Source organism: Pleuronectes platessa, chromosome 22 (genome assembly GCF_947347685.1).
Source record: "Pleuronectes platessa chromosome 22, fPlePla1.1, whole genome shotgun sequence".
Taxonomy (NCBI): domain Eukaryota; kingdom Metazoa; phylum Chordata; class Actinopteri; order Pleuronectiformes; family Pleuronectidae; genus Pleuronectes; species Pleuronectes platessa.
The window spans coordinates 1,046,638-1,058,705 of NC_070647.1; the positions used below are offsets into that span (position 1 = coordinate 1,046,638).

General features: G+C 43.5%; 1 protein-coding gene across 3 annotated transcripts in view; it reads right to left on the reverse strand.

The window, feature by feature from the left end:
• The window catches only part of dennd5b (DENN/MADD domain containing 5B), a 50,160-nt gene that overhangs the window by 27,823 nt on the left and 10,269 nt on the right, over nt 1–12,068 (reverse strand). For 2 of the 3 annotated variants that reach the window (XM_053415284.1, XM_053415286.1), the window contains exons 2-4: nt 11,776–11,835; nt 7,402–7,511; nt 1,902–2,592 (exon numbers count right to left, since the gene is read on the reverse strand). In XM_053415284.1, coding sequence (XP_053271259.1) covers nt 1,902–2,592; nt 7,402–7,511; nt 11,776–11,835 — 861 coding nt within the window. The remainder of the gene's footprint in view (nt 1–1,901; nt 2,593–7,401; nt 7,512–11,775; nt 11,836–12,068) is intronic. The other variant, XM_053415285.1, reaches the window with a different exon arrangement.

Below are 12,068 nucleotides of genomic sequence, written 5' to 3' on the forward strand. Positions count from 1 at the left end.
ATAGGCATTCTCTAGACCAGGTGTTCCCTTCTGGGCTACTGCAGAAACACAGCGGACTCTGTGTAAGAGGACTTGTCCCCATGGATATGGTAAATGGTATTGTATTTATATAGCGCTTTTCTAGATTTGATGACCACTCAAAGCGCTTTACAGTACAGTTTTACATTCACCCATTCACACACATATTCATACAGTGCATCTATTCGCAGCACTTTTGTTATTCTATGGGGGGCCATTCAGGGTTCAGCATCTTGCCCAAGGACACTTAGGCATGCAGATGGGTCAGACTGGGGATCGAACTGCCGACCCTCAGGTTGGAGGACGACCACTCTACCCCTCAGCCACAGCCGCCCGGATGTATCACAGCTGCATGTCATCCTTTCACAACTGGTTGTCGAGGTAGTGTTCAGACAACAATGTTGGCTTTTCAGATAACTGGTACAGGGGAAAACCTGGTCTTGATTGATAGAGACAGCATTGATCCAATTTTGGATGGAGCGGCTCTCATAAATATGACCGTTTTTGAGACCAGGAGGCAGAGTTGCTGTCTAGCTTCTCTGCACTTATATTAGGGCAGTCTCCCCCCCCCCCCCCCCCCCCCCCACCCAATACCCTGTAGAAACTTGGTCGACCTTCTGACCACCTAGAAATAAATCAAAAGTAAACAGGTGAGGATTGACAGATAAAAGCCCAAAAATGCTGATCAAAATCTCTACTTGTCAATTATCTGATTACTTCTCATCAATTAGCTTTATTCTGTTTAACCAAAACCTGCCTTCAAAAAGATGAGTATGGGGTTTTAAATTAAGTAACGCCCCTCACCCATGTGGATACTCATGACGGCACTTTTTCCGCATATAATGATGTAGAGTAATAATGTACATCATATATGCAAATAGCCGATTATCTGGCCGATATCGGTTCTGCAGAGGACCTGCTAATGCCAACAATATGATTTACATAGGGTTTTTCTTGATCTTCTGCTCCTGCACATGTTAGACAATAAAACCTTTAAAAAATATTTAGGAATTTGTGTTATTGTATTTTGAAATGGGTAGGCAACAGAATATATTGTAAATAATTATGTCTTGAATATATAAAAAAATAAAAATAGGCGAGACCTTGAATCTCCAGGGACACCACACTATGTTGCATTTTCCTGACCGAGTCATAACGTACATAGACCAACATAGAACTTATAATAACTCTAATAATAACTGTGGGGGGAATAAGTAAGATAAAGACTACAAAGTCACGTTCAGTTTTGTCTTCATCAGAGGTTTGGGTTCTAATATTGATCAGTGTTCCTATAATGCCGGTTTGCATACATTAGTTAACTCTAACTGAGACCACGATCCAATATTTGACTGACTTATTCAACACTTTAATGTTGTTAAGATTGAGAGGCAGTCAGCCAAACAGAAGTAATGGGTTGCGATTAGCATAGACTTATGCAACATTGGCGAGTGAACACAGGTAGTTTGTGTTTTGAAACACAGTTCAGGTCCAAGCAGATTTTAGCAGAGCAAAGCAGAAGCTTGGAAGTGGCTGTCAAGAGACTAATGTTTAATATGCAGCCTTAACAGGACACGTCTCAGTTACTTTTTTTCATACTTATACATAGTTGTAGGACAAACAAACATCTAGGTAAGTGCAGCTTTAGTATTAATGCAGCTGTATTAATATACTATATACCGTATGTTAGCATAGAAACATAAATAGTTGAAACAAGCTGACCCATGTCACATAATTAATATAACACTATAATCAATAAGCTTCTGAGCACAAGATATGATCTATTAACATTTAGTGACGTCTTAAACTGTTTTGCTAATGACCACACACAGTCCAGCCATATACAAGGTTTTGACCTAGTCTTCTTATTATTGTGAAAGACTTACCCCGTGAGCAGAGGAGGATCTGCATCTCCAGCAGGTTGCAGGTGAACACCTGGACCAGATTTTCGACTCCCAGCAGGCTGAAAGCCTCTGAAAGGGGAAAGTCAGCAAGTGGCAGCTCCTCAAGCCCAGGCCTCTGGCACACGATGGGCTCATAAACACCGTGGAACTTGAGCGTTCGGCCTGGGGCAGGCAGTGGCACCTCATATAGGATATTGTGAATGTAGCTCTCAAGGGGTAGTGGGGGGGCAGTGGCTGCTGTAACAGCCCTGTGCAGCTGTGACAGGAAGTTGCGGCATGCATACATGAATGGCATGGTAGTGACCAGACACAAAGCTTTGGACACATAGAGGGTGTCCCGTGACGAGTCATAGCCACCTGCTGCCCGAGATGAGGGTAAGATGGATGAGAAGGGGGGGGAGTCAGCCTCGTCTAAACTGCTGGTCAGAGAGTCAATGCTGGAGGAGGAGGAAGAGGAGGAGGAATGGTGGTTGGTGGAGACATGCTCTGCATTGTGCATCTCGTGGAGGGTCTGCATGGCAGAGCAGATCTGCGGGCTTGTAACCTCCTCATAGAAGGTGTGGACGAAGCCATAAGTTCGAGAACCATCTTCCCTGGTGATGATGAAGGAGTGAAACTGAGGATCACGTGGATCTGCCTGCGTCAGGAACGACAGTCCTTTAGGCATACACAGCTGCAAAGAGAGGAAACAGTGGTCAATCACCACCTCAGAGCAGACTATTGTCAATTCCACAATTGTTATGAGTATATCATCTTGACCATTCCAGCTCCAGCTATCATTTCTATTATTTTGATGAGCATGCTTTTGGTTTGCTATTCTGGTGAAAAGTGTGTGTGTGGGTGTGTGTGTATGTGTGTGTGTTTTTTGGGCTCATCTTCAGTATCAGTGGGTCTGTGGAAAGAGAAGCAGAATACCCTATTGGACTACACTCTTTTTAAGAGGCTACTAACACTGTTAGACATGACAATTTAACCTTTACATAGCAGTAATGATTTATGAAATTGTTTACAAACAAATATGGAGCAATCAGGGAAATCTCTCATGTACAGCCTGTCCAGCCTCACCACCAATATTGTTGAGGCCATCAGTCCCAGTAACCTGAGGCACAGTCCGTACGTGACCCGACATGTTATGGCAAAATGAGAGAGAGTGGACCTGAAAGTGTACACTCTCTGGGCTGATAGGTGAGCCGTGTAGGTGAGTGAATTTAACGTGAGACCCAGAAAGGCAATGTCCTGTCTCTGTGTTAACACGCTCTTTTCCCTGTTCACCACAAAATCCAGATCGGCCAGGTGTGTCAGCACAATGCCTGTGTGCGCCGCAGCCTCTTGCTTTGAGAGCGCCAGCAGCAGCCAGTTGTCCAGATAAGTGGCCACGCGTATACTCCACTCCCTGAGGGGGGGGGGGGGGGGGGGGCATTGTGGTGAATTGCTTTCCAACTCTCTAACCTCAAAGTTAGGGGGGAGTGAAGCTCTGTCTGAAACAGACGATCTCTGGGGGCCCGTACCAGCTGTACACTTCCGAGTATTACTGCGCATGCGCGGTCTGATAGGCTCGGGACGAACGGAACGGTATGTTTCACCACAGGTGGGACGCTGCTTCTCCCTTGTGGTTTTATGGGGGACAACAGTGTGCTCTGCACCTCTGTGTTTTTTAGTTTTAGTTTTTTTGTGTTTTTGTAAACCTGCGCCCTCGGCTGTGAGCCTGGATTTATTAACACAAACTGTTTTAGTGAGTGCTTGTCAGACATTGATGTGGTGTTGAACAATCCCAAATCTGAAACATGTCTCTTCGCCTCTTGACTGGGACTCACAAACTGAGCGCTTGGCCCAAGCGTCGCCGAGAGGGATGGGTGGCACTGGGTCATTTCTCCCCTAACACAAGGGATAGCTGGACTGCCAGGGAACAGGGAACGGGTGGCAGCTCCGCTCGCGGGGGTTGACCGCTAAGTTGCCTTCCTCTTCCGCCTGGCCTGCTGACTGGGTGACGGGCCCGGTTGAGCAGCCTGAGTTTACGGGGAATAGGAGGGCTTTCTCAGCCAAGCGGGCTTGGTGTCCGGGGGGCCGTTGGTGTTCGCACCCGGTTGAGCCCTGGGGCGCTTCGGGATGCGGAAAGCAGGAGGGGCACTCCTCGAGGAAAAGTGAGCGATAGCCTGCCTGGGGGGCGGATGCGCCACGGCAGGTGTTTTCCTCGGAAGGCAGAGCTTAAGAGCCTCATCCTCTTTTTTCTTCGCCTCGCAGCGCTTTTGCATTGAGGCGAGAGCGGAGCCGAAGACACCCTCGGGGACAATAGGCATGTCCAGGATGTCCTCCTTTTCTCTATTGGACAGATTGGTCAGATTCAGCAATCTCGTCCTCTGTGGTAACACCAACATCGACATGAACTTCCCCGCCGCCTTAACAGCGAAATTAATCAGTGCAAAAATCCGCGATTGCGGTGAGCTCGTCCCACGCGGAACATTCGGGCACGTCGGCTATGTTGTCAAAAAGCTCCGCTTGGCAAGCTGACAACATGGAGGTGACACTGAGAGCCCTCACTGTCAAAGCCGCTGCTTTATAAGCTCGCTCAGTCATGGAAGATTGGAAGCGACGGCGATCCTCGCCGTCGGATTCATCCTCCTCCTCATAATTCAACATGACGGGTGGCTCAGTTAGCGGGTCCAGCAAATCCAGCGCGGAGCCCCAGTGCCGAATCTCTGTCCTCCTTGTCCACACCGGGTTGGGGTTCCTCGGTAGACGCACTGGAAAGGATCGGGTCCCTCTCAGAGAGGCTAGCTTGGCGTGCTAGTCGTCGGCGGAGACACATCGCTGTGAAACGAGCGTAGTCACGCATGAGCTAGCGTTGCTGATAGCGCCGTGAGCATGTGTGCTCGAGATTTTATTTCCACAGGTGCACAGGCGATGGGCATCGCCAAGTTGCGAGATGGAGGGAAGCTTTGCAGCTTGGTGTGCTAAAGGGGAGCGAATTATCTGGAATGATAATCACTGTTAGCTAGCTCCGGTGGCAGGCAGTGTGGTGACCGCAAACTCCCGGTGCCGTGAGCTATTTAAAAAGAAAAAACTACCTATGGTGAAGGCAGTCGGATCTGCCTTTTTTTAAGAAAGAAAAGAGAACGAGAAGAAAGAGAACGAGCATCAGTTTTACTGTGTGACAACATTTTGGATGGTCCTCACTTTCTGACATACCCTTAACTGGCTGTGCAAGGGATCAGATTTGGTTCTTAGTTTCAGTTTAGAATCAGGTTAAGGTTAAAGTAAAGATGAGGATGTGGTATTTAGTTGTAATGGTTTAGGTTTGAGTTTAGGACTAGGGAATGCATGATCGATCAATCAATCAAATTTATTTCTATAGTCCATATTCACAAATCACAATTTGTATCATAGGGTTAAGGTGTGAAATCCTCTGCCCTTAACCCTCAACAAGAGTAAGGAAAAACTACAAAAAAAAAGCATGATGTAATTGTATGTTCTGGGATTTCTCAAGAAAGGAAGAGACGATGATGTGCTCAGGGTGTGATGGAGGTATGATGAAGGAGGTAGAAAGGAGAAGGAGAGAACCATCAACAGCTCACAATCATTTGGGGGTCAGGTTTTAGTCACAGCACTACAGCATGATGGCATGTTTCCATGATGTAAGTTGAGACCCAGGGCTGAATTATTTAGCAGAGCTGGTGGAATAATAGGCAGTGGCCTCAATCGTCAGTGAGCAAAACCCACAGCCACACACAGTGGTATAGTCTTATATCGCCTCTGGTCTGCATCATTCAGTCATGTGCTGCAAGCCAAGATATTTAAAGGAAGAACCAAAGATTGTGCCTGTTTCTGATTGGCTAGAACCCCTTGTCTTTGTTGGTTAGGTTGGTTTAGGTAAAAGAGCTGGTGATTGGTTAGTTATGATAAGAATATGCAAGTCATCCCATTGTTTGTGTTCCTGGCCCTGGGACAAATATTTGCTTGATGAACTGAACTCGATAGAAAAATCTTAAATAGGGCAAACATTTCAGCAAAAACGACCTTGTGCCACTATTCTGGTGCTCTTAAGCCTGAAACATGCTTCTGCGACTGCATCTGCGTCTTTTCACGCCGCTGTGGCGCAAGACTCGTTGTCATTCATGCTTCCCCAACCGTTGCGCGTCTTACAAAGCAATTCCGCGCCAGAACACTAGGCGGAGTAATGCTTTTTGTCGAAGACGACCTGAGAGACGCCTTCTTTCTTCTTCATCGATTGTTTATTTACATAGCTACTGCGGCTCCTTGTAGCCTTTTTCAGGCGGACAAATACGCCAGTCAGTGACAGGTTATACAAGTGGACATACTTTCGGATCTCTTCTGCCAAACGCTCTTCTATTTGGTCCATATTCATTCTTCTAAATCTCCCGTTGTTTCTGCCTGTATTATGGGGCATGAAACCGGAAATGCAGCTCCAGAAGGGATGTAGAGCAGACCAATCACAGCCTTGCGGGCTGAGTGAGCTTGCGGAGCTTTGCCGTAAATTTTAGAAAAGTGGGGCGACGCCCGTCAGCACATAAAAAGGGATACATAAGCACGTAAGGGACCCGGAAGGGCTCATGCGCTTACGGGCCCATGAAAACGCAGAAGCATGTTTCAGGCTTTAGCCAGCACCTCAGGGAGCCCTCCACGACAACTACAGGGAGGATGCTGATTGTGACAAAGATTCTGGCTTTTTTTAACGATTTCTAGTTAAGGCATAAATAATAATGGTTAGCAATTTTTAATAGTAGGGCCTTGTAAATTATGCTAATAGCAGGCAGTAAAGTTACTTATGTAGTATTATTAAAATGGTGTTATATTTGCTTACTGTCCTTTACAAATATCGTATTTATATCTGAGATCATTGAGGGACTGAAGAGGAGTCACGCCACAGTGGTGCCTGTGGTGCTTAAGCGTTTGAAAGCCAAATAAGAGGAGTGGAGAGGCCCAGCAGGTTTTCAATAAGATATGGTAAATGGTTTGTATGTATATATTGCTTTTCTAGACCACTCAAATCACTTTACAGTACAGTTTGACATTCCACTATTCACACACACATTCATACAGTACATTTATTAGCAGCACATTTTTTTCTATGAGGGCCAATCTTGCCCAAGGACACTTCGCCATCCAGGTAGGGAAGACAAGGACCGAACTGCCGACCTTCTGAATAGAGGACAACCGCTCTACCCCTCAGCCACAGCCAAGGGAGTAACAAGAAGGCCTACCAGAAGTCCCTTGACCACCATGGGGTCAACTTTAAACAGAATGAAGACCCTGCAGTCAAAAAGTATTTTAAATGAGATTGAGATTGTCTATGATAAGTGTCAGGAGCAGACCACAGAAGAAGGTAGAGTTGGGCAGCAAACACATCAAATGGTGACAGACCATCTACAGATCATAACCACAGTCCAAGCAAAGAGCCTATTCCGCACAAGCAGGATTAGAAAGGGCACAGCACTCGTCATTTTACACTATGGCAGCAACCTACCATATTGACAGCATCCTGGTCGAATGGGTTCCACTCAATATTCTTAGGGTAGTGGGCCAGAACTTTGGACTTGAATTTCCTCTTCAGGGGACTCTGCTCTGAGTTTTCACCTGGAGGGAAAATAAAACAAAGAAATGGATTGTTGGGAAAATGTGACAAATTTGTTAAGTTTGTGTATGTTTTTGTGAGTTGTGGCTGAATGTTTCTGGTGCAAATGATCAGAGAAGTATCAATCAGCAACATACATATCACAGAGAGGTATTAAAGGCAGCATCTGATATTTAGTATGCGACTCTCTTAATGGAGGTTATCTGACATGGACCAACATTTTGTAACTTTATGCAACACAACAGACTCTAAACACCAATAACCTCTTTAACAATCTATACAAGAATCATGTCAAGCTTACGGAGATAATCAGAAGAGAGAGATAAAAGTGCAGGCTGCTGTGTCTAGTTTAGACACAGTCCTCTGGAGGCAGAGTGCACTTTACAGCTGAGTCTTCAAAGCGAGTATTGGATTTATTAAGCTCATCTGACACTCTACCAGAGAGATATACTTTTCTTCAATAGCAGTATAACAATCTGTCAATGTCTATTGATGTGATTCTTATGAAATACACAATCACGGTTTAAAAAGTTGCAGTTAACCAGTGTATGAATAAATATTCGCCATTAACTAGGCAACTATCTATAGGGACTGCCTGTGCAGTCTCTGTTGATATATCTGCTTTTGTCTCCTTGATGCCTTGCTTTAGTCGTGTTTTATTTTTCCTTGTCACCTGACTGAAAGGTGGCCTCAACTCCATTCATGCAGACTTTGACCTTCAACTAAAAACCATTAGAATGGAAGGGAATTAGTGTAGCTAATCAGCGGCTTGAAAACTTGATGTGAACTTAAAGGCTCACATCTCTTCCATGATGAAATGTTGCTTTTCTGTGACCAGGGGCCTGATTCAAATCTTGCGCAAAACAGGGTCTGAAAGATGCTTACTCTACCTCACACGGAAAAGTTGGGGTCTAGACAATCAGACTCCATCACATCATTCAAGTCTCAACTCAAAACTCACCTGTTCAAACTGGCATACTCTTTATAACTGGACCCTGTGCACTTCACTTGTTTTTATGTTGATGTTCTGTTTTAATGTTTTTATCTTATATGTTTTTATCTTTTATCCTGTACTATTGTAAGGTGACCTTGGGTGACTTGAAAGGCGCCTCCAAATAAAATGTATTATTATAAAAACAATGTGTGCACTTTATCATAAACAGTTTACACTAACATACACAGGCCTCGGGCCAGCACGGCCCCTCTCCACTCAAACAAAGAAGACACAGATGAAGATGTCCAGAGAGTTTGTGGTAAGAAGAGGCAGACACTGGTGTCTGTGTTGAGAAGAAAATCACGTGACTTCCAGGGCTGAATTAATATGTAAATTCCTGTCTTTTCCTGCTGCACCCAGCTTCACCACCTCTCGCCTGAATAATGGGAGGATGTGTTGCTGCTGTGATCATGTCTGTGCAGAGAACCTCCCGCTGCAATGTGCATGTGTTTAATATCCTAAATAATGTTTTCATCCAAATGCCAGACTAAATATTCTTGAGAATTAAGTTTAATGCTCAGTGACCGGATGAACTTGCATGATTATGCTTTAATATTATCATTATCAGTGGTTTTAAATAGTTTCGCAACGATGACAAGATTACAATTTATAGCAATCATTTCTGGGAGAAAATATTGAGCTTCAACAACTCAGTCTCCCAGGGTCATCTTCTCACCTAGCTGTGAAACCTTTCCGGCTACTTTTGGTCACTGTGAGGTCACCAGGCCAAAAACACCAGTGTTCCCCCTCTCTTCCCCCTCACTTCTCCTGGAGGAAAGGTTTACCTCTCCTGCTCACCTAGCCAGACATTGGGCCTCATTTACTAACATGTGCGCAGAAACGTTCTTACTCTATGTTTAGCTAAAAAGAATAAAAAATAACAAAAAAACGATCAGACCGATCTCTCACCAAATCTGGCAAAGTTGTCAGTGATTTCATTGTTCAGAATGTTGTTTCTGATATTGGGAGATTTAAATTTAATAACAAAAAAGCATTTCCCTTCTTCTCCAATACCCATCATTCATACACTTGCACCAAGCCCAGTGCTCTTGCTTATTCTCAAGATTCATAATGAAACAGGTGAAATAATTACAGCCCATATGGAAAAAAATAACACTTTTCAAACAGTATTATAGTAATGTATACAGCACTGAGCGTCACGATAACCTTTTTCAGCCGGACCCTTTTCTTTGACAACCGTACTTTCAACTCTGTTCCAGCTCAACAAAACTCATTATTAGGATAAGAGATCTCTAACGCAGAGATTATAGAAGCCATCAAATCCCTAAAGCGCTGCAAAAAACTCCCGGACCTGACAGTTATACCTCTGAATTTTATAAAACATTTGCAGTCGAGCTTTTCCCCCTGCTCCAACCTATGTATAATGAGTTTTGTCAACCAGTGGTCTCCCCCCTGGCCATTGCCCATAGACAGTCCAAAGACTTCCTGGATATAGAGCATGGTTCTTATGCACAAATTATGTTTGTACACTGACGATATTCTATTATTTGTTAAAGCCCCTTTGAAATATGTTCCCTCCATTCTCAACACCGTAGATCAATTTGGTAGACTAAATCAATTTAGAAAAAAGAGAAATGTTTCTACTTAATCAAACAGACTCTTTAATCCCTGCACCACATTTTAAGTTTAGAATTGTCCACAAGGACTTTAAATATCTTGGCATCGAGATCATATCGCTTTTTCATCACTCTTCACAAAGAATTATGGCATCTTACTTGAAAAATGTAAAACAGATATAATTTAGATGGAAAAAGCTCCCGATATACATAACTGGCCGAAAAAACCTCATTAAAATGATTGTGTTACCAAAATTCCATTACCTTTTCAAAACAATCCTTAAACTGATCAAATAAACATTCTTTAACTGTAAATGTTGAACATTTCAACATTTATTTTGAATGGCAAACCACATAGAATTAAAATAAGTGCCACTTCAAAGGCCTAAAAAGCTTGCTGGCCCTACCCAAATTTATTTATTATTATTGGACATGCAATATAAAGGCAATGTTGCACTGAAATGAGGGGGACAGATCTGGTAGATCTGAAACCTGGATACAAATGGAGTATGCTTGTAGCCCATTTAATCTAGGCTCCGTACTATGCGCTTCATCACCTCCTCCTCAAAGTCAGTTTTGCTCTGAAACCAGTGGTATATCACTCAATCAGAATTCGGTCGCAATTTAGAAGGCATTTCAGGTTGCAGACAACATTGGTGCACTCTCATATTAGGAACAATCATAACATCCCACCTTTTCTCTCTGGCTCCACCTTTGGAGCTTGGGCCCTTATGGGCATTCGATCCAACTCTAATTTATATGTGGATGGCAATTTTGGGTCAGTTGCACAACTCTCAATTATTCAATTTACCAAAATAATTTTGAGGAGATCTCCATTTTGTCCAGAAAAACATCACCTCCAGTTCCATATGTGCCCTTTTCGCTTTAGGCCCTGGAACTCGCTCCGTCAAAGACAAGGCTTCTGCACTTGTATCCTTTATCTCCTTGACTGCCAGCAACTCATTCTCCTCTCCTGGAAGGACCATGCGCCTCCCATCTTTGCAAGATGGATTAGAGACTCCTTCCTTTTTCTCTAAATTGAGAAGATCAGATATTCCCTTAAAGCCTCTTTGCAAAACATTAGTAAGATTTGGACCCCACTTTTGGAGTATGTTGAGATGCTTGCAAGTACCTTTAAATAAAGACAACTAGAATATGAATGCCATTATGAGGTAGCTGACCCATGTTTGTTTATACTTTCATCTCTATTATATGCGGCAAACACATGTATGGTTGGTTTATTGCAACATCAATAAAAGGTGTTAAATTATAAAGGTAATTTGTCAGAAAAAATAACAGCACTCTTTATTACTACTTTACTATTTCAAACAGACTGCGTTTTGCATTTAACAAATCCAACAGAGGTTTGGATTTTCTTCTGTGGAGCAACAAACAAAACATGCCTTAGAGTTTGTGGCTGACGACTGAAAATGGCCACACACAAAAATGTACCAAGTGACATCTGAGACATAGTTTCCTTCAAGTGTCAAAAATGGGACAAGAACAGACTGTGTATGAAGTGATGTGAAAATATGATACATTTTCCAACGAGATCATTGTGGAAATACTATGACAATTCTGAAATTATGTTAGATTGGCTAATAAGGTGTATCGGGAAAAGGGACCAGCTAACAGTAGAGGCACACATGCATGCAGACAGCGTGGTGTGGCGCTCTGTTATGATGGAACATTTACCTGTGGCTGCTGTATATTGATCCCTGCCTTGGCGGTCTGCTTCAAGCCATTGGTACAAAGCTGGCGACGAGCAAACGACAAAGAAACAATGTAATGTCAAAAGAATGGCACACAGAGAAGCACACATTAATAAATGCATAAAATTGAGCATAGAATAAACAGTACACACATGCTGTTGATATCACAACAGACAAGGCATGGTCTTTCAAACATAGCACACATGGGGCTCAAATGGAAGTATGAGCATTCTGAAACAGCACTGTTTACTTTACTGTTTTATTTTATTAGGGACA